The sequence below is a fragment of the Biomphalaria glabrata genome, chromosome 18, assembly GCF_947242115.1.
Source record: "Biomphalaria glabrata chromosome 18, xgBioGlab47.1, whole genome shotgun sequence".
NCBI lineage: Eukaryota > Metazoa > Mollusca > Gastropoda > Planorbidae > Biomphalaria > Biomphalaria glabrata.
Genome location: NC_074728.1, coordinates 3,648,681 through 3,675,842, shown reverse-complemented (window position 1 = coordinate 3,675,842; position 27,162 = coordinate 3,648,681). Strand labels below are relative to the sequence as shown.

Below are 27,162 nucleotides of genomic sequence, written 5' to 3'. Positions count from 1 at the left end.
TCCAAGTAGACATAGAGGACTCTTTTTTTATTTCCGTCAAATCCTTTTGCTTTCGCACAAAACATAAACAATAAACAATGACGTAATATAATATCATATTAGCACAATATCTCTAGAGGTATTATCAATAATTATTTCGTTTGATGTCAAAGAGGGGAAATCAATGCTAAATTATTGAGAGACATAATTATAAATGTGGTGCTCTTCCCCTTAGAAAGGCTTAAGTTTTTTAACATTTTGCTTGTTAACGGAGTGAGACTGCATCTTATAAAGTGAGATTTACTTCCCTTATCGATTTACTGAAGTTCTCTCCCTTGTAACTATTCTAAGTTAAAAACACGGACGCTTAACTATCACTTTATGATGTGATTTAGCCAACGATAAAGCGTGATATTCCTGCTTCTATACGATGCAGGCCATAACAAAGAACTCCAGTCTCTTAACGTTATTGAACTAAACAACTTAATATACCTGCTGGGACAGAATCAATTATATTGTCACCATTAACACATGAGAATAATAAACTGTTACTTGAAAAATGAGATTACAAGTGAGATATTGAGAATAACTATAGATATCAAACAGTATCTGTGTTTTCTTTTGAGAACAGTGTAACACAGAAACAAAAATGACTGGCCATCAGGATGATTTTGTTTTACGCTATTTTATATGAATTCATTTCAACACTGAAAAACACAATGGTCGTTGAACAAAATGCGAGTTTGTCCTTCACCCAAATAAAATCTGTAATTTTTAGTTTAAATAAAGTAAATACATAGTTCGCTTGGGTTAAGATGTATTAATTATACGTTTTCTGTTTAATAAATAAACTATAATGTAGCAAAGCACAAAGGAGACATCCATAAGCAATGTAGACAAAGTGGAAAAAAAATGTGACTACGATGTTTAAAATGTTTTAATATCATTTAAGTTTCTACTTTCACTCTTTGATTGTTTCTATTTAATTACCTATTGTTGACATTCTCACCACATATATTTTAAGAACCTTAAATGCCAAAAATATTTATTTTATGCTATTTGAAAAAAATAACGCCATATACAAAGCAATTTAAAACATTAAAATATTATGACAACCTAAATGTAACTATATGCATTGCTATGTTTTGCATTCATTGTACTTTAAAATGTAAATACTTAATTTGTACGCTTACTAATAAAATATGCATCTTTTTGTTAATAAAAAAAAAAGCCCAATAAAGAGGCCAATAGCCCAAAAAAGAGGCAATGCCCAAAAAAGAGGCAAAGAAAAGAGGCAAAGGCCCAAGGATTCCTAGGATGTAAACAGCTTGACAACTGAAGTCAAAAGCTACAAAGCTGAGGTATCCTAAAAAAATATAAAAAAAATAAACTATAATAAAAAAAATTAGGTGAAGTTTAAACAGACACAAGTAGTTGACTGACCAGTGTCTATGATTCTTTACGGACTTTGTTTTTTTCATGCACCCATTGATAATTGTTGAATTTCTGTTGATTTCTTGGGAATGTTTACTGACATGGAACATTTTAGAAAGAGCATGTAGTTAAACACCAATAAAAGTAAAATAACCATTTCAGACCTTGCGATCTCTAGGGCAGATGATGTATAGACATGTTCAAACACATAAAGCCGAAAAAACTCAGCATAAAAAAAAAAGGCCAAAACACACAATGGAGTAAAACAATGAAAATCTAAGGTGACCAAAACATACATTTAGGCATCAGTATTGTGAGGAGGAATGCAGAAAGACACCCTCCCCCCTCGCTCTACCCCTGGGCGCGAGTCACATGGAGACGTGCCTTTGAGCTGTCTAGTTACTCAACTCTGACAGGTGGTTTATGGTCACTAAGTCCCGGAGTTCGAACCCTGCCCGTTCAGGAAGTTTTGATTAGGACGTAATTCTGAAAATCTAATAAAAAATTAAAGAACCCGTACTGAGAAATTTATTGTGTTACAGAACAGATTTCAAACAAGATAAACTGATTAAAGTCATTGAGTCATTGTTAGTCTATTTCTGAACTATTTTTCACATTTAAATTTAAGGGCAAATTTAAGATTCCGTAAGGACGTAAGTGATAGATATAAAATTCTAAGTCGTGCATCTTGCTGCCGCTGACGTAGTGAAATGTGATGGCGTAGTTGCTGATGTTTTCAATGCCCTGTAATAAAAAAATAAGAAAAAGAACAATTAATCCAAGTTTTTTAATCGTTGTACGAAAAAGTAAAGAATTAAAAAGAAAATACAAATATTATGGCAAAATCTCAAACCTTTTTTTTAAATTTTTGAATCTCTGTCAATGGGAGGGAAAAGATAATCTTATCATCTTATCTTATAAAATACAGACGTTACTTTAAAAACAGAAAATGATTACTCTTACGTGTGTCCTTAGATCAATCTAGTCATGCGTGTTAATCAATGACTTAAACTCTGCCAAGTGATTGATTTTCCTGACTGATAATAATCGATATAAACGTGTTATTCGTTGATTATGTAAAAATTTCCCCTTTCAGACCTTGTGATCTATAGGACACACCTTGTGATCTATAGGGCACCCTTGTGATCTATAGGGCACCCTTGTGATCTATAGGACACACCTTGTGATCTATAGGGCAGACCTTGTGATATATAGGGCACCCGTGTGATCTCTAGGGCAGACCTTGTGATCTATAGGACAGACCTTGTGATCTATAGGGCACCCTTGTGATCTATAGGGCAGACCTTGTGATCTATATGGCAGAGCTTGTGATATATAGGACAGACCTTGTGATCTATAGGGCACCCTTTTGATCTCTAGGGCAGACCTTGCGATCTATAGGGCACACCTTGTGATCTATAGGGCACCCTTGTGATCTATAGGGCAGACTTTGTGATCTATAGGACAGACCTTGTGATCTAAAGGACAGACCTTGTGATCTATAGGGCACCCTTGTGATCTATAGGGCAGACCTTGCGATCTATAGGGCACACCTTGGGATCTATAGGGCACACCTTGTGATCTATAGGACAGACATTGCGATCTATAGGGCACACCTTGTGATCTATAGGGCAGACCTTGTGATCTATAGGGCAGACCTTGTGATCTATAGGGCAGACCTTGCGATCTATAGGGCAGACCTTGTGATCTATAGGGCAGACCTTGTGATCTATAGGGCACACCTTGCGATCTATAGGGCAGACCTTGTGATCTATAGGGCAGACCTTGTGATCTATAGGGCAGACCTTGTGATCTATAGGGCAGACCTTGTGATCTATAGGGCAGACCTTGCGATCTATAGGGCAGATGATGTTAACGTCGTTTGTTTCTGTGGCTAACGATAAACGAGCAGGGTGTCACGTGACCAGCACAACGACCAACCGCTATTACTTTCCCAAACTAAAGTCAGGTACCCATTAGAGTTGGGTGGACTCAGGGGCGCCCCCAAAAAATCCGAACTTCAAAATCCCAGTCGTCATCGAGATTCGAATCCAGGACCCCAGGTTCGGAAGCCTGGCGCTTTACCATGCAGCCACCGCGACCCATTGATCATGTGTCTCATGTACTTCTTATATTTCACACATGCATTGTTGAAAGTACTGCAGTGAATTGGGGCTAATCCCATGACCATTCGAATGCATTTCATTGAACAGACAGTCGCGGACTGAGAGCTCTTCCCCCCCCCCCCAATTCGTGATGGTTCCACAATGGTATTGACTATTGCTCTATAGGGTCATACTATAAACGACCGAAGCCAGCGCTTATCAGATTCATGTTAGTTCCCTTAGCGTATTAGGAAGTGTGTGTGTCTTGTTGTTCGTTCATTACTATGGCCATATGCGTTGTAAATAAGCTTTGTCGTTGATCTATATCTATTCACATTTAACAGTTTAAAGTTACGGTCTACAGTACTGTAAAAATTTTCTTCTTTTTCATGCTTAAAAGAGTCATTCAATTTATAGTTTTTTGCAACATCAAAAGGGTCCATTCTGTCGCTTCTCGAGGCGCTATCACGCCAGTTATTAGTGTTTAATTGAAACCATAGGGAACTATTCATCCTGGTAAAACAAACAAATTGCAGGTCTAAATAATCTATTAAAGAATCACCACTGTCCAATATTATTATGCGAGGGACGTTCGAGATAATAATGTAAGCATACCCCCCCCCGCCCGGGATGCGTCCTCCAGTATAAAAAAACGCTGGTCTACATCATCGAAAAATAAATATATTTAAAAAATTAAAATTTAAAAAGCATACAATACTGAAATAGGACTACGCCCGGCTGACCTACCCATGCACTAAATACATATCTAGATCTACTAGTTTTATGTCAACTTACGCTTCTGCCCTGTTCAGGGTCAAACACTGTTTTCCACTGGTCAGAAAACTTCGCCCTGAGATAAACCTCTGGCGAAGTGAAATGAAAACGGTGCCGGTTCATGTTGTCAAAAGTGGGCTTCAATTTCACGCCAAGACTCTCCATACATCTGGCAATTTCCACGTCCTCGTGGCCTGTGTCCGCTTTGCAAGTTCTCGTGTAGTTATCCCCTCTTAGACCAAAACGCCTCAGGGACTCTTTGCTGATCACGTAGCCGGCACCACCCGAAGCATAGCCCATTTTAATATAAGGCTTGAGCTTCTGACCGAAGTAGATAGGTTGGCTGGGGTCCTCGTCGGACAGGAAGTAGCGTAAGTTTTCCATGATGACGTAAGTATCATCGTCTGCTTTCATGAACCAATCAGCGTCGTCGAAATGATTGTCGTACAAATATTGAAAAGCCTAAAAAGTATTTTAAAAAAAGCGAAACAGTTTAAATGGTTTTATATTAAATTTTTAGTATTCAGGATTCAAAAAGATATTAACAACAGTGCTAGAGAGACTTTAGAGTGGAACCCCCAGGGTACAAGACGTAGAGGAAGACCAAAAAGAACGTGGCGACGTAGTGTACTAGATGAAGTCGAGAGGACAAGAAAGAGTGGGAAGCCACTACAAAACCAGAAAGTGACCATGGAGACTGGCGTGTTTTTACTGAGGCCCTACGTTCCATGAAGAACGCAAAGGAAAGATGATGATGCTGATACAAATTTTGAATTTATGGAGCTATTTAGATAAAATTCAGTGCTGCAATGCGCGAATAATGTGAAAAAAGATTGCCCAACTACAGAAAACAATGCTGAGTCAGACGCCACTCAAGAATCAACAAATAGCCCAAATTTTCTGGAAATTTTTTAAAAACATTGACATCAATCGCCATTGAAGCGCTGAACACTGACAACCTGTGGGCAGTTGAGACAGATAGGTCGTTGCCACGACCACAGGTTTTAAGACGTGGCGACGAGCTATTGCTCTCTACTGCCCACAGGCTTCAACATCGGAGGTCTGTGTGAAGGCCTTCTATAACAAATAGTCTCGGTTTATTAAACACATACAGGCGGCATGCAAGCCTTCTAGATACATTTCCCCACATTTTCATAAACGAAATTAGACCAGAGAGCATTGAGCATGGCTATAATACTGTTAAAAAGTATTCGTGTGTGTCGCTGAGGTCACCATGAGGAAGGAAGAGCGGATGTTTTGGTTGTGTAGGCTGAAAAGCTTCTGATGAAATCATGAGGTGGTCTTGCGTATTTCAAGTGAATGAAAAGAACGGACGGGAAGCTTTAAGTGAGACTATCAAGAGAAGTGAGACAGTAAGGACTTGTATCTGCAGTGAGTTACGTCTTGTTAAAATTATCACTTCAATTGGGTTTCTTATTCTGTGCATTATCAAATTGAAGCTTTGTATATTAATATATAAAATATTAGCTGGATATACACACAGTAACTCTCGTCTGTATGCGCCTTGTCTCCCACTTCTCATTCTCGGATCAAGCTGAAACTTTGTGTAACTATTTATTGTCTAAAAACAATACATAAATCAATTAAAATTTAATCAATTAATTAGTACTAATTTTTTATAGAAAAAAAATGGAGATAAATCTTGCAGAATTGAGACACTTTATAAAAAATTAAACTTTTTCCACTTACTATAATCTTTGTTTTGTTTTTTTTAAAGTATTTTTTTTTTAAATTTTGCTTGTTTATAGTTGTTTTTTTCTTTTAACAGTCGATAATTGTACGGACTTTGTTCGCCCCGTTCCTTTATTTGTAGCTGACAAATGCCTCGCACCCCAAGCGTTTCTAGTTTGAACTTGGATACAGCAGAGTTTACTATATCGATGTGTCTATTGTATATTTTTTTTTTATTAATGCTGATATGGTTAATGAGATACAAATTAAATCCTAATCCTCATTTTGATTTTGTAAATTCTTGAATTCTATTTTTCTCTTTAAAGTTCTTGCTTAAAGTTTTACTTTCATAGTCTTGGCTGTCAGGTGCCCTCGTCCTTCTGATGTATTGAGACCCACTGTTGGGAAACTGTCGTTCCTGACAGAGCTCATGAAGAGAACGAAAGTACACTTTCGGCTCCAGGTGTTCTTGACATATATAGCTTTCCTGAAACAGATAAGAAGAAGTCGGATGAAATATTTTTTTTTTTAAATCTGGGTGCTTGGAGAAATGCAACATGATTTCTAACATACTGAGACCGGAAATAATAAATCCTTTTTATTTCCCTGTGTTTATGAAAATAACACTAAAAAATGCATGTAACAGAAAACAAAATAAAAGAAATTAAACATAAAGAAATTACTTTCAGTGCTTGAGCTCAGTTCTACCATAGATTGAACTCAATCATAACTTTTAGAGTATTCTATTTTAACTAATAAAACATAAAATAGTTTGAATTCCCTCTTTGTGAATAAAACTAGATATACATTTGATCACAGCGTAGATAACTTGAGATGGTATGAATTAAGCTTACAATTTTAACAAATAAAACTCGCAAAAACAAAACAAAAAAAAAACACGTCTTTACAGTTTGGCATCCTGGATTCGTCTGGCGTACTCAACACGACTTACGACACTGCCGCTTATCTTGCATCATTCACACTTACCAACCAGACGCTATCTTCTTCTCACCGTCATCATACACACACACACACACACACACACACACACACTTTATAACATATATGTACGATAATTTCAGCATAAATACTAATTCTTTATGCGTTTTTATCGCAAATCTTAATATAATACTAAAAAAAAAAAAAAAGCAATAAAAAACAAACCAAAAAAAAAATATAAAAAAAAAAAAGCGTAGTTGTATCAATTAGTTTTGATCAGTCATATAATAAAGTTTGTAATAGATCTAGAATAACAATAAAAAGCATTTATAAAAATAACAACAAAAAAAAGGGGGAATGAAGTGAATTCAAACTCAAGCCTTCTCAGGCTTCTCAAGCCAACCACTCTGCTAGTGGAGAGCCTAAGAACATGGACAATTGTAGAGATAGTTATCTATTGTTTCTATAGTCTCGTCCTATTTTTCATACGTATGTCCACTAAGACCCAAACTACCTATAAAGATGACTTATTCAGCATATATCCCCACTTCAGTCAAGTACTAATTCTTTCTCTTGTTTTTGATACCAAACAAAATAATTCATTATCAATAGCGAATTAACTAGTTGGTTATTTTTTTAAATTGGTTCTTGTGTTGTCAAGTGAAAAATATAATTGTGCAAAATTTCAGTTTGTTCTGAAATTGGGTGTGGGAGAAAAAAGGTGTTCAAACTTTTGACCAGACAGACAGACAGACAGAAAGAGTGAGTTGATATAAGCTTTGCAAAAATAGACTGGTTATTCTAATCAATACAGTTGTAGTATGTATTCAGTAATGGTAGAATAGGATAAACTGACAAACACATTCTCACACTTATCTTAAAATTGTAGAAAGATATAAAAATAATATAAGATATAAAAATAATATAAGATATAAAAATAATATAAGATATAAAAATAATAGCGCTAGAAAAACATTGTAAAAATAATATAAGATATAAAAATAATATAAGATATAAAAATAATATAAGATATAAAAATAATATAAGATATAAAAATAATATAAGATATAAAAATAATATAAGATATAAAAATAATATAAGATATAAAAATAATAGCGCTAGAAAAACAGTGTTTTGTTTTTCAACATATAAAATGTATAATGTCAAACATAAAAGTGTACAAATACATAAAAGAATTGAGGGGGCCAGCCATTGAAAGAGATTTTATCCAAGATAATAGACATAGAGGAATGGAGATAGACGGTTATTATCATTGTTATTATAGCTTTTATATAGCGCTACTTTCATGCTTATAGCATCTCATTTGTGGACCAGTGGGGGGTATCTAGGAGTTGGTTTTCCGTGCTGCCTTTAGGCGCTAAGTAAACGCAACTCTGCACGAGTCGGGTGTCGAACCTCGAGTCCCCTTCTAGGTAGCCAAGCCAAGTTACAGCGCACTTAGCCTCTCGACCACGCTTCCCACGGTTGTCAAATCTTGTGTGGTGTCCCAAAGGTCCAATTGACTAAGTCAGTGTCTCCCAAAGTTTTCACTTCTGCGTACCCCTTTTAGAATTTTTGTAATACAGAGTACCCCTCGCCCCCCTACCCCCCCCCCCCCAATAAAAAAGGATTCATTCTAGTAAAAATCAATAACAATAAAAAAATAATATTTTGTAGGCATACGCGCACAAAATAATAATTACTCTATTACAACAAGTTGAAACTTCCCTATCCTGGTCTTTGTAAAACTTCATCTTCAAATGTAAAAATAGCGCCGTATTTGAGTTTGTAAATATTTAAATTATAAAAAAGGATTTAAAACTTATGAAACTTTATTTTAATGTATTACCTGAATAGGTATTTGTTTAAAAAAAAATTCAGCATAGTCAACTACGCGTACCCCCTCCAAACTCTTCCCGTTCCCGTGGGGGTACTCTGGACTAAGTGATAGGTAAAAAAAAAATATAGTGAAGGAAGATTAAAAAATTGATATAACAACAACACTAACATTTACGTATATGTAAGCAAATGTGTTTCCTCTGTTCATTCGAACATATAAAGTAATTGAAATTAAATTTAATACTGAGAACCTGTATACATTGAATAGAGTAGTCTTCTTCTAAAGCTTCCGAACTAAAGAAGATTATTTTTTTAAAAAGTGAAGTTCCCCTTTCAAACCGTGCGATCTCCAGGGCTGATGATGTAGAAGTCATCTGTTTCTTTGGCCTACGGTTAACAAGGGGGGTCATGTGGCCAGGACGACGACAAACCGCCTTTACTTTTCCCCCAACTAATGTCAGGTACCCATTAGAGCTGGGTGGACTAAGAAGCCCAAAGATCTCGAAATTAAAAAAATCCCAGTCTTTACCAGGATTCGAACCCAGGACACCGGTTCCCGCCCAGCCACTACGCCTCCTAAACAAGATTGTTTGTTACTTTATAAAGAAGATATAAAGTATAGACTCAACGACAGATAGTATACAGTGAGCGGGATTCGAACCTCGGACTTTTATGAGTAGTATACAGTGTCTGCTAACCAATAAGCGTCTCACCTGTCAAGATTAGAAGGGGAAGTAAGGATCCAACAAGCCACTTTGACTTTAGTATACAGACTTTGAGCGATTGTATCATCTCCTATGTCGAATACAAACAACAAACAATTGAATGCATACGAACATAAAAATGCAAACAACGAAATAAATATAGAAAGAAAAACAAAACAAAACATAAAAATAAATATTGTAGTCAAACAGGATTTCGTTTGTTTGGACTAATAAAATAATATTTTAAAAATAGTGTTAAGCGCAAACATTGTATTAGGGATGATTTCAAAAAAATGTAAACAAGTTGTATATATACACATACATATTGGAAATCACACACTTACTGTGTTGCAGGAATTCACATATGTAGGAACAACAATAGCCAGCAACCTAGATTTAGACACTGAGCTGACAAAAAGAATAGGAAAGGTTTCTGCAGCAATGGCAAAACTCTCCAAGCGGATGTGGGAAAATAACAAATTGACTAACAAAAATCCTAGTCTACAATGTCTGCGTTCTGAGCACATTTCTTTATGGCAGTGAGAGCTGGGCAGCATACATGCGTCAAGAACACAGATTAAATAGCTTCCACTTACGCTGCCTGCGACGCATAATGTGCATCTCCTGGAGGGATTATGTCACCAACCAGGAAGTTTTGAAACGGGCCACTATGCACAGCATCTATGCTCTCCTTCAACAGAGACTACGCTGGCTTACAGAGGGAGTCAGACCCAAGGCCCGCCAAAGACTAACCTACAAAGATGTCTGCAAGCGAGACCTGAGAACCACGGGCATCGACCAAAGAATGTGGGAGGAGATAGCTTTAAACCGGACAGCATGGAGACAGACTGTGCGTGCTGGTACAAACTTCGCCGAGTGCAAAATAAACAAAGCTGCGTCAGCCAAGAGAAAGAAAAAAGAAATCTGCCCTGTCAGCTAGTCCTAGGACGCATACACATGCACAAACTGTGGCAAACTCTGCCGCTCCAGAATTGGCTTGATCAGTCACTCCAGATTTTGCCCCATCTTAAGACGTAACCAAAGCCAGTAACTCATCTGGGCGCATCTCTTGTCTCCAGAGACAGAAGGAGCCATATATATATATATATATATATATATATATATAAGGCTTGTCTTCAAGTCCGAAGATTAATGAGGAATGCAGTATTTTACGTGCATAGCAGCCCCAGCTGTGACCTACATATTTTGCCGCATCGAGGGCAAGCATAATCATTAATGGTAAATCGAAGTAAATTCACGATCTGTATAATTGAAATCAAATATTGTGGACCCACGTTTACTTCTGGGTGGCTGCATTGTCGTGTGGTATGAGCTCTAGTCTCCATTGTCACGGTATCGAGCCCTGCCCGCTCCTCTGCCATCCCCTGGCGTCCCGCGGGAGGTTTGGGTTAGGATTTACTTCATTTCTGAAGGAACACCCGAAACATGTAAAATAAATATCTCATGGACTCTTTGTTTATTTGTTTACTTACAAATAAAAGAAAGACATTTAAATTTGGCTATAAATTCTAGTAAAACAACAAAAAAAAGTTGTCTTTGACCCTTAGGAGTCCTACTAGACCACTTTGGGAATCACTGGTCTACATCGACTTAGCTTAGAAAAATAAAAGAGTGAAATACTTTTCTAATACCTTGTAATAAAAGCATTGAGGGTGTGGTTGTTTTTATAACTCGGTTTGCCTGCATGATAATTTCTGTTGCTCCAAGTGGCGACGACGTATTTTCTAGAAAACTAAACTTCACCTGCAAAGTAAAACAAATGACTCTCTGTAAGCATTAGCTCAAAGTTACCTTACAGTAACTATATAAATCAATCGTCCAACCCAGTGGCGCTACAGCCCCATGGGGAGGCCCTGGCCTGCTTCAGCACATCTTTCCATTCTGAATTATTCCGCATTTACGTCTCCATGTCAGAACTGGTATATTTCTTGATTGGGTGCGAACCCACTTAGGAGGGAATAAATAAAGGAAAGTCATCACTGCTGATTCTTTGAAAACTTCATCTCATTTGAATCGATGCTCTATTATTTAAGAGAATGTCAACCAAAATTGGTAAAAGAGTGAATGGATAGGCGCTAGGTTGCCGAACCAGAAGTCACGGGTTCCAATCTTATTGTCATGACCCTTGTGCATTGAAACTAGGACTATCTTTACCATGTACTGGCAGTTCCCATTAGGAGTCTAGAAATAAGAGTGCTTATTATAGTTAAAATATCTAATGACACATTACATATGTTATAGCTTATTCATAATGTAATTGATAGATAATCAATCATTTTCTTGTCTTATAAATTATTGACGTTCTTTAGAAAAGAGAAGATTATTACGTCCTACGTGTATCCGTGCTTTAATCTAGTAATGTCTATGTATAAGAGACTTAAATTATTATAAGTCATTGTTTTTTTTTCCTGCTGATTCATGCTACCCATTCCTTGCTCTAATGACAATAGGAAAGAAGGGGCACTTGTTTGAATTTGTCCTAGAGTATGCAATAAGAAATTTTGAGATGTAAAATTAAAGTAAAAAAGAGTGCATTTTTTAATTATCATGTTGCCTTCTGAAATGAGATATACACTCTGATCAGACAGCGTCTTCCAAGTGATATATTTCTTAAGATAATACTACTGAATAGTAAACCTATGTAACCACTTACTGTGTTCCGTACCACGCTGGGCAGTAATGCTGTTATCTGGAGACCGTCAAACCCCTGTATACCACAGTATATTTGATAGACTACTGAGACGCTCAATCCAAGACTTAATCCAGCGAAAAACATAAACTTTTGGGACATGTTATCTATCTTCGAGAAGGGTCAATAAGATGTAAACACAATTCTTGCTCAATATGCTGGAAAAAGAAAATATATACAAAGAAGTATTTCTTAACAAGTAAAACTTTAAAATAGTGTCCCTGAAACGATTAAAAGATTTAAAACAAACAAAATTTCATTAAAGGGGAAAAGAAAACAAACTAAACTAAAACTAAAGACAAACATTGTTCAAAGAAATTGTGTACTAGTAAAAATAAAAATTAAAATAAGAAATAAAACTCCTAGCAAGCTAGAGAAAAAAAAATTACTGTTAACATTATTTGAATGGCTTTTGTGGACCGTAAATATCAAGGACCCTATATTAACCTATACATGTTGGCAACTAAATCCATATGGCTCCTTCAGTCTTGGAAGACAATGGATGCGCCAAGATGTCACTGGTTTTTGTTTTGTCTTGAGACGGGGCAGAATCTGGTGTGACTATCAAAGCAAGATAAGATCATCTTTATTTGTCCAAACAAATAAAAATTCAGTTTGATTACAATTGACCACCTCAGGGTAACGTCTGTAACAATAACAATATAGACGCAAATAGAAACAACATTCACACACGAAACACATACACACTCACAACCAGCGCTTTATGAATTAGATTTCTATATGCTTCTCGATGATAATTCTGTAGCCAACACCCAACCAGAACGTTGTGAAACTGGCCAATATGACAACTAAATACTAACTATTATAATATAAGAATACAACTAAGCTTACATTAAGAGTAATTGTATCAATTATTTTAAATCAATCATCTACTTGATTTGTAATAGATCTAAAATTACAGTAATAAATCTGTACGGTTATAAATATTTTAACCTATTGTTTTGTTTAGCGCAATGTCTTGTTGAGGGGGAAGGGGTGATGTTGTCTGGGTTTTGTTTAGCGCAATGTCTTGTTGAGGGGGAAGGGGTGAGGTTGTCTGGGTTTTGTTTAGCGCAATGTCTTGTTGAGGGGGAAGGGGTGAGGTTGTCTGGGTTTTGTTTAGCGCAATGTCTTGTTGAGGGGGAAGGGGTGAGGTTGTCTGGGTTTTGTTTAGCGCAATGTCTTGTTGAGGGGGAAGGGGTGAGGTTGTCTGGGTTTTGTTTAGCGCAATGTCTTGTTGAGGGGGAAGGGGTGAGGTTGTCTGGGTTTTGTTTAGCGCAATGTCTTGTTGAGGGGGAAGGGGTGAGGTTGTCCGGGTCTCTTTGAGAACATTTCCGTGCAGGCTTTTCAAAATAATTTAAGAAAAAAAAAAGGTATTCTACTTAAATTTCAACTCGACGGCTAAAGCCTTTTCAAGCAAATAAATGAGTCATGTGTACACTATGTTACTTAAGAAAAATAGATAGCTTTATAGTTACCTTTATAGTTATCTATTATTAGTTTAAAATTTTTAGACGATCATAAATTCTCTACACAAGGCTTGTCTCCCCTAGAACAATTCGCACAGACATAAAATACTTTGACTGGAAAAAGGAAATAATTTCTTGTAACTTGAAAACAGGTATATCTTACGCAATAGCATTTATAAATTCTGGAAAGTCGAACGATCTTCAGTTTTGAAAATTAAAAACAAACTTTAACTATTTCCTTTGTTGTTGACGGTGTCCATAACCTTATTCATGGCTGTCATCTCATCGCTTCTAATGTTTAGTTTTAGTTGTAAGCCCATAACGTCGAAGAAAATGAGAAGAGCGTGTTCTAACGCTCGTAGTCCCAAGGCGCCAAAGGGACAAGCCTATTAGGTTAATAATCATTTATATCTAGAACAGTGGCGTCACTAGGGGGTTTGGGGTGCGGTCCGCACCGGGTGACAGACGTTAGCGGGTGATACCCGTTGGGGGGGGGGGGGGCGACACCCAAGTAAAGAAATGCTCTTTGTGAATATCTGGCAATTAAAAAAAGTTAAAGACAGTGACCAAATACAATTTATAAATAGATCTATATACTTTTTTTTTTCATTTCGACTTAATATATTTTAATTGTTTTTTCATAAAAAGGTTTGAAAATTTTATACCATACTTAAAATATCCAGGAAAACGTGAAACCTTACTTTCAGATGTTTACCAGCTTCATGTATGTATCTGAACACGGCTTTGATTTTTAAAAAAAATGTTTAAATCGAATCTATTGAATTTGTAGCTAGCACCGTAATATCAGGACGCCAACCAATAGCCACTGTTTAACAAACGACGAAATTCTTCAGGCATAAAATATGGAAACCTCACAGGTAATTAATGTAAATTTTGTAGAATTGGAAAGTAAATAAGTGGTCGTTTAGATTCCTGAAGATAATAGTGTTATTTCGTTATTCTGTAAAAGAAGCTGTAGCCAAGATGAAGGGATTGTTACAATGTGTTGTCAGTCAAATGTTATACTTCAATATTATAAGGGATTCAGTGGCGTAGCAAGGTACCCCATGGGCCCGGGTTCAAGAATATGTTGATAGGCCCCTCCCCTCCCCCAATATGACAATTATTTTTGAGTGAAAAAGGAATCCAGTAGTTTGTATGTATCAGTACATTTACTAAATAGACATTCCGATACAAGTTCATGAACACAGCTGACAGAATCATTGGAGACCATGTTGAAGTACTGTGTAGCGCAAGTGGCTGCTTTTGGTGAAACAATACATGAGGCTATTCAGTGGCGTAGCTAGGGTGGGGGATCGGGGGGGATGGTGCGAATTTGAAAATCTCTACGGGTCCTTACTTGAGGAGTCCCCCAAATGAGTGTCCTAAATTTGTTTTACATTAAATATTACGCTTTTAACTAATGTCAGGATGTCGATTGTCAAAATGCAGGGGCCCCTATAGTGTTCAAGACTCCCCGGCCCAAATGTCCCCAGCTACACCACTGAGGCTATTGTACTATTCGCTCAAATTGAAAATTTGAAAATTTGCATCGTATGTAATTTAATTTTATTACTTAAGAGTATTTGTTCAGTCAATCTTGCAGACTTCTGGTTCTCACAAATACGAAAACCTACAAATGACTCACTGATTGCAATTGATTTGGGTAGTTCGTCATCGGCGTTCACAAACATTTTCAGAAAATAATTTAATACATTTTTCATTCTCTTTGAATGTTGTCAACCATGATAGAGAAAAATGGCGCAGATTGGATGTCCTTAAGGCAGTGTTTCTCAAACTTTTTTGTCTGCCGGCACAGTAAAAACATTTCAAAAATTTTGCGGGACACCAGTTGTTTTATAATAAAATTTAAACTTTTTTTGACCTGTTCTTAAATGATACATTTAATGTGAAGGGTGTGCCTGTTTTGAGAGCAAATGCGATCTAATCGAGGCTCCAGAGTCGACAAACAAACTCGCATTTTATCGTCTATTGTAAGAAGTCTCTCTCTTTTCTTAGACTTGATTTCAGTCAGCGCTGAAAATCCAAACTCACAAAACCATGAAGATGCAAATAAAAGAACTATCTTGATTGCTTTAAAACTGATTGCAGGATATAACTTATTGATTGAAATCCATTCAAAACACATCCAGGCTTTTCTTGGCATAACTTAAGAACTGCATCGTTTTTTTAAATCAATGAGCTGCTCTTCTTCTTCAGTTGTAAGATTTGTAGCTTCATTGTTTCCTAGTGGAGATCTGACCAATCCATATTCCAACTGTTAGAAAGTAATGCTGCAATGATGACTTCAGGTGTGACTAAATGTACATAATTTCGGGGGCGATTTCATTCATTGTAAGTAGGAAAGCAGTCGAAGACTCCTTTCGAGATTTTATTTGGCCACAAAGACATTTTTTCACCAAATGACTTCAGTTTTGAGGATGCAGTGATGAGAGTTTCCAATGGTCCTTGAAGACTTGAATTCCATGAATTTAATTTGTCAAATAAATCAGAGAGAAATGTCACCTTAACCCACTAGATCGCATCATGAATAGAAAATCAAAATTTTTTTTTTTCAGCCTCCAAGAATGAAATCAGCTCAGCCTTGAGTTGGACAACACGCTTTAACACTTTTCCCCTGGAGAGCCAACGAACGTTGGTGTGATACAGGAGATATTTATAGTCTGAATCCATTGCTTCACAGAGCTGTGAGAAAAGTTGGGATGCAAGCGGTCGAGATTTGATGAAGTTTACAACTTCAATCACTTGATCCAGAACAGACATCAAATCTTTCGGCAAAGATTTGAAGGCAAGAGCTTCTCTGTGGATCATGCAGTGAACAACTAATATATTTGGATTTTCGTGACGCACAAGAGTGACGAATCCCTTTCTATTTCCCTGCATGGAAGGACAGCCATCGGTGCAAACGCTGACACAGTTTTTCTACTGTAGTTTGAAGAGCAAAATGTTTTCGTTCACCACATTGAAAATATCTTCGCCTTTTGTCGTAGTTATTAAATCTTTGCAAAATAAGAATTCGGTGACACATTTTTCATCCTTTAGGAACCGAATAAAAGCTAGCAACAGGTGTTTGCCGCTAACGTCAGTGGATTCATCAACTTGAAGAGACCTCAGGGGAGACACATCATCGTCACTCACGTCGAAATATTCGCAGATTTGATCTTGTAAATCTGACGATAAGTCTTCAATTCTGCCCGAAAAAGTATCATTTGACATAGGCACTTTCTTAACTTTTCGGCAGCCATCGGGTCCTAGGATTGTTTCAACAACTATTGCTAAAGCTGTTACAATGACTGATTCAGCCTCTGTGTTTGCTTTCTTGCGTTTTGCTAATAATTGAGCAACCTTATAACTTGCAATCAATCCCTATTCTGGCAGCTTTAGGTAGTTCGTAAGTTTCTTAGCTTGTCTATTTTGTTGAGCCCTGATGCTTTGAAAGTATTCCTTCGGTTGCGCTTTTACAGCTGGGTGTTTTGTTTCCAAGTGTCTCTTCAACTGGCTTGGAACAAGCGCCTTATTCGATAGAGTTGCATTGCAGATCATACAGAAGGGCAATGGAGATTCTTCAGATCCCGAAGATATGAAACCATATCTGATGCAATTTTCTTTGTACCTTCGTTTGGTTCCTTGCTTTTCATTTAACACTCTCGCAGTTTCATTCTTACTAACGTATTTTTCCATGGATAACAATGTTATTGATAATTATAACGCTTATTGATAATTTGTTATTATTAGCATACACCAAAAAAATTTACATGTAACACATCGCTTATAATTATCATTACCAATTCAAGAACTGCTATGCGTCTGCTAGGGCGGCCTACATTTTAGCTATAAAATACATGTATAGGGGAAAATTCCATAACCTGAATAGCTAATACCCCTTTCTGTCAAAATGGAGCGATCCGATTTAGCAGGGCAGAGAAAGGGGGAGAGTGCGGGCTAGTATTGTTGTTGTGTACATGTCGCAAAGTAAAATAAAAATTTAATAATAGACAGACCTGTGTAACGCTCCACTGGTGGCGTTCTGAAACCTGCAATAAAATTTCTAATATTTGTAGAAACTCCCGCGGCACATCTCCAAATCTTGCAGTGTGCCGCGGCACACAGTTTAAGAAACACATCTAAGGTGTTTTGCTTAAATTGCATTGCCCAGTAGGTCTTATATCTCGTTTCGAATCTGTGGGTCGAGGTAAATGGTTGTGTTTTTTTTTTTGTTTTCTTATTAATTTACGTACTGCTAAGGCATCGTCGTTGTTACTTGTGTCACCAAAACGGACAGTCTTCGCGATGACCACTAAATGAAAGTGTGTTGCATTCTAAAGTTAAAACTAACATTCACTTTGCGATGAATTACTTTCAGTCAGTAATTGTCAACTTCTTCAATGTACTCCTTGTTTACACCATCCACTGTTCTCAGTCTTTGATGTTGTCTGTATGTTTGGCAAGCTTGCTGGTACAATTAAGAAATTAATAGGCCTATCTTTTTTTTTTTTTTTATGGATATTTTAAGGAAACTTTTTACATTTCTTAACCATTTTTTTTTTTAAATTGCAGTGTAGGGTAGGTCACAATTGGTCATTAGTCATGGGACCAGGCGATAGGAAACCCCTACGTGCCATGAAGTGTCGTTTTTAGAGTCGAAAAGGCCTTAAGCTATTTGAGATATGGGGCCCCATATACGTCCAGATATTGTATGAAACAACTAAATATTTCATGGAGGCCCTAAGCTAGAACTTGTGCTGCATAGAGGGGCCATGGCTAAATGGTTTTTTCACCTAAATGGTCGTGGGCCCGGGTTCATTGAACCCCTACGCGCCATGGATGCTACGCCACTGAGGGGATTTTTCTTCTTGGGTAGTGCCAAGATTGGTTCTGAAGCTTCCTAATGGGGACGATTTAGTCACTTAATTGCAAAAAAAAAAAAAACACCTGTATTCTTTTGTTGTCGACTACTTGAAATGAAATAAAAAAATGTGTAACTTAATTTAATGTGTGGTTGACATTAAGTCCAATAAAGTAATTTTCTTTTCCTAGTAAGTTGTTTGGCTCAATAGCTACTGGAGGCCAATTAGCAAACGAAAGCTGCTGCGAGTGGAAACATTTTGATAATAAAACTTCAGCAGCACGAGGTTTCTGTAAATCACGTTCAAACGTTTGTTTGTCAAATGTTTGTTTGTCAAATGTTTGTTTGTCAAATGTTTGTTTGTCAAATGTTTGTTTGTCAAATGTTTGTTTGTCAAATGTTTGTTTGTCAAATGTTTGTTTGTCAAATGTTTGTTTGTCAAATGTTTGTTTGTCAAATGTTTGTTTGTCAAATGTTTGTTTGTCAAATGTTTGTTTGTCAAATGTTTGTTTGTCAAATGTTTGTTTGTCAAATGTTTGTTTGTCAAATGTTTGTTTGTCAAATGTTTGTTTGTCAAATGTTTGTTTGTCAAATGTTTGTTTGTCAAATGTTTGTTTGTCAAATGTTTGTTTGTCAAATGTTTGTTTGTCAAATGTTTGTTTGTCAAATGTTTGTTTGTCAAATGTTTTGGATGTTTTGGATGATAATTTACTTCCTAGTCCAAATTTTCCACAGGACCACGGAGGATAGCAGCGGGCGGGGCAAGAACCCGAAACCATCCAGACGACCGAACAACAGTCCTATGCACATACTACGCTTATATACTTATTCAAAACGAGCGTGTATAGACCTGATGGCATATTTTCCCGTCACCTTGACGTTAGCCACTAAAAGCAGATGTATTTTACATAGTGTTTTGTTTGACAGTCAGATACAGTAGTTATAGTGAAGAACATTTCGAGTTTATGTAGTTAAAAGGCCAAAACTTACGTATGGTAGTATGTTTTGTAACAAAAATAATCCCCTTCAGGAGTAGAGGCGGACGAGTCGTTAGTGTGAAATGATACAATATATATAGTCTACCTGAGGGCCCCGCGTATGACATTCGCCCAGGGCTCCGCGCACTGCTAAGGCCACCCCTGAAGTCCATTAATTATAGTTGCTTTGAAAAATTGATCTCACACATGCCATGGGCCTTGTCATAATAGTCATAGATCTATAAAATTTAGGTAAAATCTGCAATCTATATAATCATAAATATTCACGTTGAATTCGAATTGTAACTATAGAATCAGTATATATCTACTTCTAGAATATATGTCTAGGTTATAAATATAGTAGAAACAGAATCTAAGACAATCAGAATTTACTGTAACTCTAGGTAGTCTAGATCTAGAGTCTTAGACTTAGTCTTGATTTTAGACTCTATTTAAGTCTAGTATACTATACAAACCTATATATACGCTGCCTCATGGTCCGACAGTTACGCTGTATGGGGGACGAACGTATGAAAAAGCAGTCTTTTTTTGTTGAGCTAAAAGGTGGTTGACGTAGCAGAAGTGCCCCACGGAAACGCTTTTAAGACCAGCTTACTTGCCTATGTATGTAGGTATGTCTTCGATAGAAATTAAAACCAGTTTGTAAAATGTTTATAAAATGTTTGTAAAATGTTTTACATATTTCGGATGTTCCTTCAGAGTTGAAGATAGTTTACTTCCTAGTCCAAACCTCCCGCAGGACAAAGGGGGATGGGAGCGAGCAGGGTTTGAACCCGGGACCATCGATAAATCCAAACGTCAATCCAGCGCGCAAACCGCATGACCAGGCAGCCATCCTTGATGAAACGAAGGATAAACGCTACTTAGATACTAGCAGTAAACCTAAAATATGTTAAGTAGCCCTACAATAAAGAGAAGATCCTAAACATAATATAAAAATTGCCCAACTCTGTGGACACAATATTATATATAAGCCGAATGGTCCGCTTGACATCGATAGCTCCATATACCCCGCAGCTTACATGAACAGCACGGAGATACTAATCAAACAAGCATGAAAGGCTAAAAACAAACAAAATATTAAAGACGTATTATTGAACATGTTAGCCATTAATAAACTACTATATAAGAAGAAGAAGAAACTACCTTATATAATTCAACAATTATGACAACTTTCCCTAGATTATAAAATAGCACACTGTTCGCATCGTTTTGATGGGCCAAGGCTAGATCTATTCATGCACTCTAATCTTCAAAAAGATGCATTTTTAGTTTTAGAAGTGAGCGTACAAAGTATAGTCTATCCATTTGATTATTTCACCAAATTTACATTCAAGTAGGCGTTTTAAAAACATATTTAGAACTACACATAATTGATGATGTAATCCCTTATTTTAGATTGTGTTTAGAAAAAAACAACTTTCAAATTACTATTAGAGGCCCACTTATATATATATATAATATATATATATATATATATATATATATATATATATATTGTTATAAACCTGGTGGTGGTACGTGTGTAGTCAACCGACGCAAATCGCCCCAGGCCAGCGCTAGACGAGCGGTCAACCGTGACGAGCTACGACGGTCAGCCGAGACGAGTGTCAACATGACGGTTCGGGAAGGATCGGCGATGTGAGTAGAGCTCAGGAGCGTCACGAGGGATGTAGTCATCCGACCAGCCCAAAAATGGTCCAGCGACGTTCTAGAAGGCCAGCAGGGACCCTATATAAAGAGCGAAGGTATCCGAGACGAGGTGTGTGACAACTTCCCGATATACAGTTCGTTACGACAGCTCAGTACAAGTCCGAGACGAGACGAAGAGACCAGTGCAAGAGTTGGTTGATACGGTGGTACGGCTATTAACGGACAGATATTTGTACAGTCGTGTGTTACGAGCTGTCAATTGTATAATTTTGGCTGCTATTTATTGACATTAAACTATTACGTTATCTGAAGCCCGGAGTTGTCAAGTTCATTAACTTGTGGTGTCGTGTGTGGTGCAGTTTACAGAGGGCCTGGATAGGAAGATTCGTAACAGAATCGTATAGATCTATATATGTGATTTCTATTAGTACTAGTTTTTTTTATGTCTAATAAGTAGATCAGTAGAATTAGATATGATACAATTTAATATTATACATAGCAACATAGAAAAAGATTATAGAGATATTATAATTATAGATCTATTCTATCGGTATGATCCCGTAGCTAATATATCATAATTTAACTAAAACTTAAGCAAGGCCTACTAGATTGAGACCTATACACCATTAATCTAAAAAGACTAAATCTACTCTAGTAGGCCTAATCATGTAGAAGAAGTGTTAATATGATCTAGAATCTATATTCATGTTGATCAAATGAAATGCTTAGCTTGACCTATTAGGCTAGAATAGATTAGAATCTACGGTAACAAACTAGATTATAGATGTTTGTAGATACTCTAGACTGAATCTCTATGGTCGATGGACGAAGATGGTATTGATAGACTAATATAATAGTATCCAAATCTAGATCTTTATACATTAAATAAATGCTATAATCATTATAATTACATTATATCCCATTCTATTATAATTCTATTGTTATATACTATATATAGTTTAGAATATAATAGACAAGTAGGTCTAGTTCAGTCATAGATGAAAAACTGCTGTCAAAGCAATGATCAGCAATGTTAGAGTCTTATCTTATCTTATATAATACAGACGTTACTTCAAAAAAGAAGATGATTACGTCCTACAGCTCTAGAGAGATTTCTTTGTCAACAAAATATTCATATTTTTACTCAAATTTTACGATAAACATGGAACTGAGATATAGCTGAGAACACCTCATACTGTCATCACAAAAGCACTTTTTTTTTTTTTACTTTGTAAAATCCCCTTGACATCTTCTGTCCAGACACCATTAGCAGAGGGGATATCCTGCAATGAGCCAGCCCTATTTAGGAATATAGGTCAACATTACGGTATGTCTCTTACAATATTGTATATTATAGTGTATATTATTTTGCATATAGCTGAGAACACCTCACATACTGTCATCACAAAAGCACTTTTTTTTTTTTACTTTGTAAAATCCCCTTGACATCTTCTGTCCAGACACCATTAGCAGAGGGGATATCCTGCAATGAGCCAGCCCTATTTAGGAATATAGGTCAACATTACGGTATGTCTCTTACAATATTGTATATTATAGTGTATATTATTTTGCATATAGCTGAGAACACCTCACATACTGTCATCACAAAGGCACTTTTTTTTTTTTACTTTGTAAAATCCCCTTTACATCTTCTGTCCAGACACCATTAGCAGAAGGGATATCCTGCAATGAATCAGCCCTATTTAAGAATATAGGTCAACATTACGGTATGTCTCTTTTGTTCCCCTGGCAATCAAATCATTAAATAAGAACAATCTGGTATAAACTTTGTCACATGTAAATTATGAGTGAGTCTGGTGTGAATGTACACTTTGGTTTCTTATAGTTATAATGTTTTTTGTTTGGTGTAATGCACAAATTGTAAGACAAATTTCCTTACGGATAATAAATATTATTACTATTATTATGTTAGAAATGAACAAGTAGTCATTCTCTGGCACTGCCAGGGTCGAGTTTCGCTAAAGAGAAACAAAATTCATCGTAGTCCCTTTAACAGTTTCCACTGAGGAATTTTCTGGTGATGTGGCAGGTCTGCAGCAGTACCGCCCTCTGACAGGCAACGAAGATGTTCCTAGGAATGTTAAGGGCCTTGAAGGTGTCTGTGAGGTCAGTTGTTATTATCCCCTCGGTTGATATAACAATGGGGTATATTGTTATTTTGGACAATTTCCATAGACGCTTAATCTCCAAGCCTAGGTTCCCATATTTTCTTTGTTTTTCTATCTCAGTTTTTCTCAAATTATGAGACAGTGGTACGGCGATATCGATAATGGTAGCGGTTTTTTCTTTTTTATCAATGAACAGCAGATCCGGGCGATTGAAATCTACCGTTTTGTCGGTCAGAATAGGCCTGTCCCAGTACAGCAGATGTTCAGTAGACTCGAGAACCTCTTGCGGAGAGTATTTATAATAAGGGGGAGTGTCCTTACCGATCAATTTGTACGTCAAAGCCAGGTGTTGGTGTATTAACTTTGCAACTTGGTTATGGCGACCTAGGTAGGCTGATTCTGATAGGGCTGGACATCCTGCCATAATGTGTTCAATCGACTCGCCCACATTTCCACATTTTCGGCATTTGTCGACAACATTGAGTTTCAGGATGTGCTTCTCCTAATTTTTTGTCCTGATTACTCTGTCCTGTATTGCTGTAACAAAGCCTTCTGTTTCAGGGTAGAGATGACCTGCTTTGAGCCATGTTAAGGAAGCAGCCTTGTCGATGTTGTCCCCATGTAATGAAGCCGGAAATTTTCCGTGGAGTGCTTTTTCTTCCCATTGGCGAATCTCATGCCCTGCGTCGTCCAAACCGATATTGACATCAGCATTGTGTAGGTTCAGAGGGGTTGCATCGGAGTCGTATTTCCGTAGGAAGGAAACTAATTTGTTGCTGGAGGCGAGCAGTTTTGATCGTTACTATTATTATTATTATTATTATTTTGCATTTTAGTGATTTGCGGAATTTCAAGTTTTATCTTAACAATTGTTTAGTGCAAAAGAACTTCTCAAATATTTATAGCGTTCTAACTTCTAAGCAAATGTAATACATTTTTTAGAATATAATGTAAGGTGGCTCTTTTAATGGGACCTTCATATATAAATATTTTTCTAACAGATTAAACGTAAATGCATTTCCTCCCTGACAATTAAGATTATTATCATTATTAGCAAAGGAGCTTAGAAATGTGATTTTCTAGTTCTTAAATGCGAATAGAATTAATATTATACTTTTTAAAACATTTCCTATAATCTGTACATTGTATACATCAAATATTTGGCTATTTATAGTTATGATAATTTCTGATAGTATCTGCAAGGCGTGCCTGTCATGGAGACCGGATCTAAATAAACGTTGGTCACGGGGCATGATTTTTGGTGAGGGCCCCCAACACTTTTTCGAAAACTTTAATAAAATAATAATAATAATAATAATACTTATGTCTAAATGCATGTCATATTTTTTTTTTTTTTTTTTTTTTTTTTCCTTTTTTTTTTTTTTTTAAAAATGTCATATTTCAGAATAAAGAAATATAGTACTGCTGCATTGCTTCCCATCCAAATTTTCTTCTTTAAAATATTTAATATGTATGTATTAGTTCTAAAAAAGGTGTATATTTTTGAGTTTGTGGAGCGTTAGGCCCTGTATAGCAACATTTATATATTACGAGCACGCTACAATCGGAGACTAATATACATGACCGCGTTGCCAAATGTAAGATTTAAAGCAATGTCGGTAAAAGGCAAAAAGACCATCAAAGAAAAAAAAATGTAGACGCCCTAGGTCAGTCCCGCCAGCTCTTTGCGCTATGGCAGAATTTCTTTAGTAGACCTGTTGTGGTAGTGGTAGTAGTGGTAGGGTGTGTCTGGGTTTTCACGCTGCCTTTGTGCGTTCAGCCAACCCGAGTTAAAATCTCCACAGTTAGCCACTCTGTCAGACACCAATTGACAGGCGAATTACCTTTGCGTGTCATTGATTGTATAAAGTACTATGCACCCTAGGCATGAAAAACAACTTAAAATAGATTTTCTTATTACCTAGAGACATGTTTTAAAGCCTGCGTAAGAGTACGCAGGTCGACAGTGTATTTTCTATCAGGAGGGAGGGGGGATTTGAATGGGACAGGTAGCGGAGTGTGGAAGTAAATGAAAAAGAAATGAAAAAAAAAAAGGGGGGGGGAGACAAGGAAAAAAATATTTCTTATGAGAAATAACAATAGATAACAAGATAGAAAAAAAGGAATAAAGATAATAAGAAAGAGAAAAAAATATGCAAAAATACTGTACAATGATATATATATAGAGAGAAAGAACATTGACACATTGATTTTCTGATAGGGAGAGAATAAACTGTAATAATAAATGGCTCTAAATCAACACCGATAAAAATGAACTCAGGTGTACCTCAAGGAACAGTCTTGGGTCCACTACTATTTTTTATTTACATAAATGATTTACCAAATTGCGTTACTTCAGGAACAAAAGTCAGATTATTTGCAGACGATTGCATAATATATAGAACAATAAAAACAACACAAGACACAGATATTTTACAAAGAATATTAGATGAATTACAGAAACGGGAATCAAATTGGAGCATGTCTTTCCACCCAGAAAAATGCCAGTTGATAAGAGTAACGAAAAAAACTAAAACAAATTAATTCCACTTATCTTATTCATGGCAAACCAGTAACACAGACTAAAAAACGCAAAATAACTAGGTGTTATAATAAATGAAAAACTGTCATGGAATTCACATATTGATGAAACTATAAAAAAAATCAAACAAAGCATTAGGGTTTATTAAAAGAAATTTCTATAAATCAAAAAAGAACATAAAATTAAAATGTTATTTAACCTTGGTTAGGCCAATACTAGAATATGCATCCTCCGTTTGGGACCCCTCAACTCAAGAAAACATTAAGAAACTGGAACAGACACAAAATAGAGCAGTGAGATTCATAACAAACGAATATTCACATTTGACTAGAGTAACACCTTTAGTAAAATCACTAAATTTAGAAAGCCTTCAGGACAGAAGACTCAAAAGTAAAGTAGCAATTATACATAAAACACTGAACCATAATCTTCAAATACAAAAACAAAAGTTAATAAAATACTCTGAAAGACACAAAGATAAAGGCACATTCCTCGTCCCATATGCTAGGACAAATTTGTACAAGTGCTCCTTCTTACCTAGCGCTATCAGAGCATGGAATGGGTTGCCTGAGCTAGCCAGGAAAACCAGTGATTTGGCAGAATTTAAGTCATTGGTTAACATGCATGACTAAATGCATGACACGTAGGACGTAATCATCTTCTTTTTTGAAGTAACGTCTGTATTATATAAGATAAGATAAGAGAAAAAACTCAAATAAGACAGAAATGAATGAAATTGTATGAAAGGAAAATAAGATATAAAATTTTTAAATGTAGAGAAAGACAAAGAGACAGACAGAGAGACAGACAAAGAGAGAGAGAGAAAAAAAAAGAGAGAGAGAGAGACAGAGAGACAGAAACATAGAGAGATAGAGAAACATAGAGAGATAGAGAAAGAGAGACAAAAAAGGAAGAAAATAAAAAGTATGAAATTGCTTACATTGTACCAAATAATGAAAACGCTGTACGATATAAATATGTTAATACACTTTTATAACTACCTTATAAATAAATTTTAATACTATATAATACAAACATCCTTATGCATATAACGTCAATAGAATCTATACAGTACTTACATTTCGTTCTGGAGAAACCGCACTGTAAGAACTCTCAAAATTGGTTTCAAAGTTAGAACACTCCACTAAACAGACGTCTCTTGTGTAACTCTTTCGTAAGTAACTAAAAAGTTACAATCAATCACTTACTACTAATTTCTTATATATATATAAAACTAAGAAACGACATAAGATTTGTATCCAGTTCTGACATGGTTACAACCTGAGCACCCCATTTACCTAATGGACTATCCACGCAAGACATATCTA

The 27,162-nt window shown here is 36.2% G+C and overlaps 1 protein-coding gene across 1 annotated transcript; it reads right to left on the bottom strand.

The window, feature by feature from the left end:
* Nucleotides 1-38: 38 nt before the first annotated feature.
* Nucleotides 39-27,131, bottom strand: LOC106054629 (glycoprotein-N-acetylgalactosamine 3-beta-galactosyltransferase 1-like). The gene is made up of 7 exons (XM_056017753.1): nt 26,914-27,131; nt 12,141-12,334; nt 11,119-11,230; nt 9,476-9,557; nt 6,330-6,471; nt 4,314-4,754; nt 39-2,157 (listed from the first exon to the last, which is right to left on the bottom strand). Exons 2-7 carry the CDS (start codon nt 12,276-12,278, stop codon nt 2,002-2,004), a joined length of 1,071 nt encoding a protein of 356 aa, XP_055873728.1. The 5' UTR covers nt 12,279-12,334; nt 26,914-27,131; the 3' UTR covers nt 39-2,001.
* Between the last annotated feature and the right edge of the window lie 31 nt (nt 27,132-27,162).

Bases quoted from the DNA above. Each gene is read 5' to 3' on its own strand.
- LOC106054629 (XM_056017753.1), bottom strand. From the start codon at position 12,278: ATGTCCCAAAAGTTTATGTTTTTCGCTGGATTAAGTCTTGGATTGAGC. The intron at 11,231-12,140 runs GTAAGTGGTTAC...TTTACTTTGCAG, and splicing joins CCAGCGTGGTACGGAACACA to GTGAAGTTTAGTTTTCTAGA. The intron at 2,158-4,313 runs GTAAGTTGACAT...TTTTTATTACAG, and splicing joins ACCCTGAACAGGGCAGAAGC to GGCATTGAAAACATCAGCAA.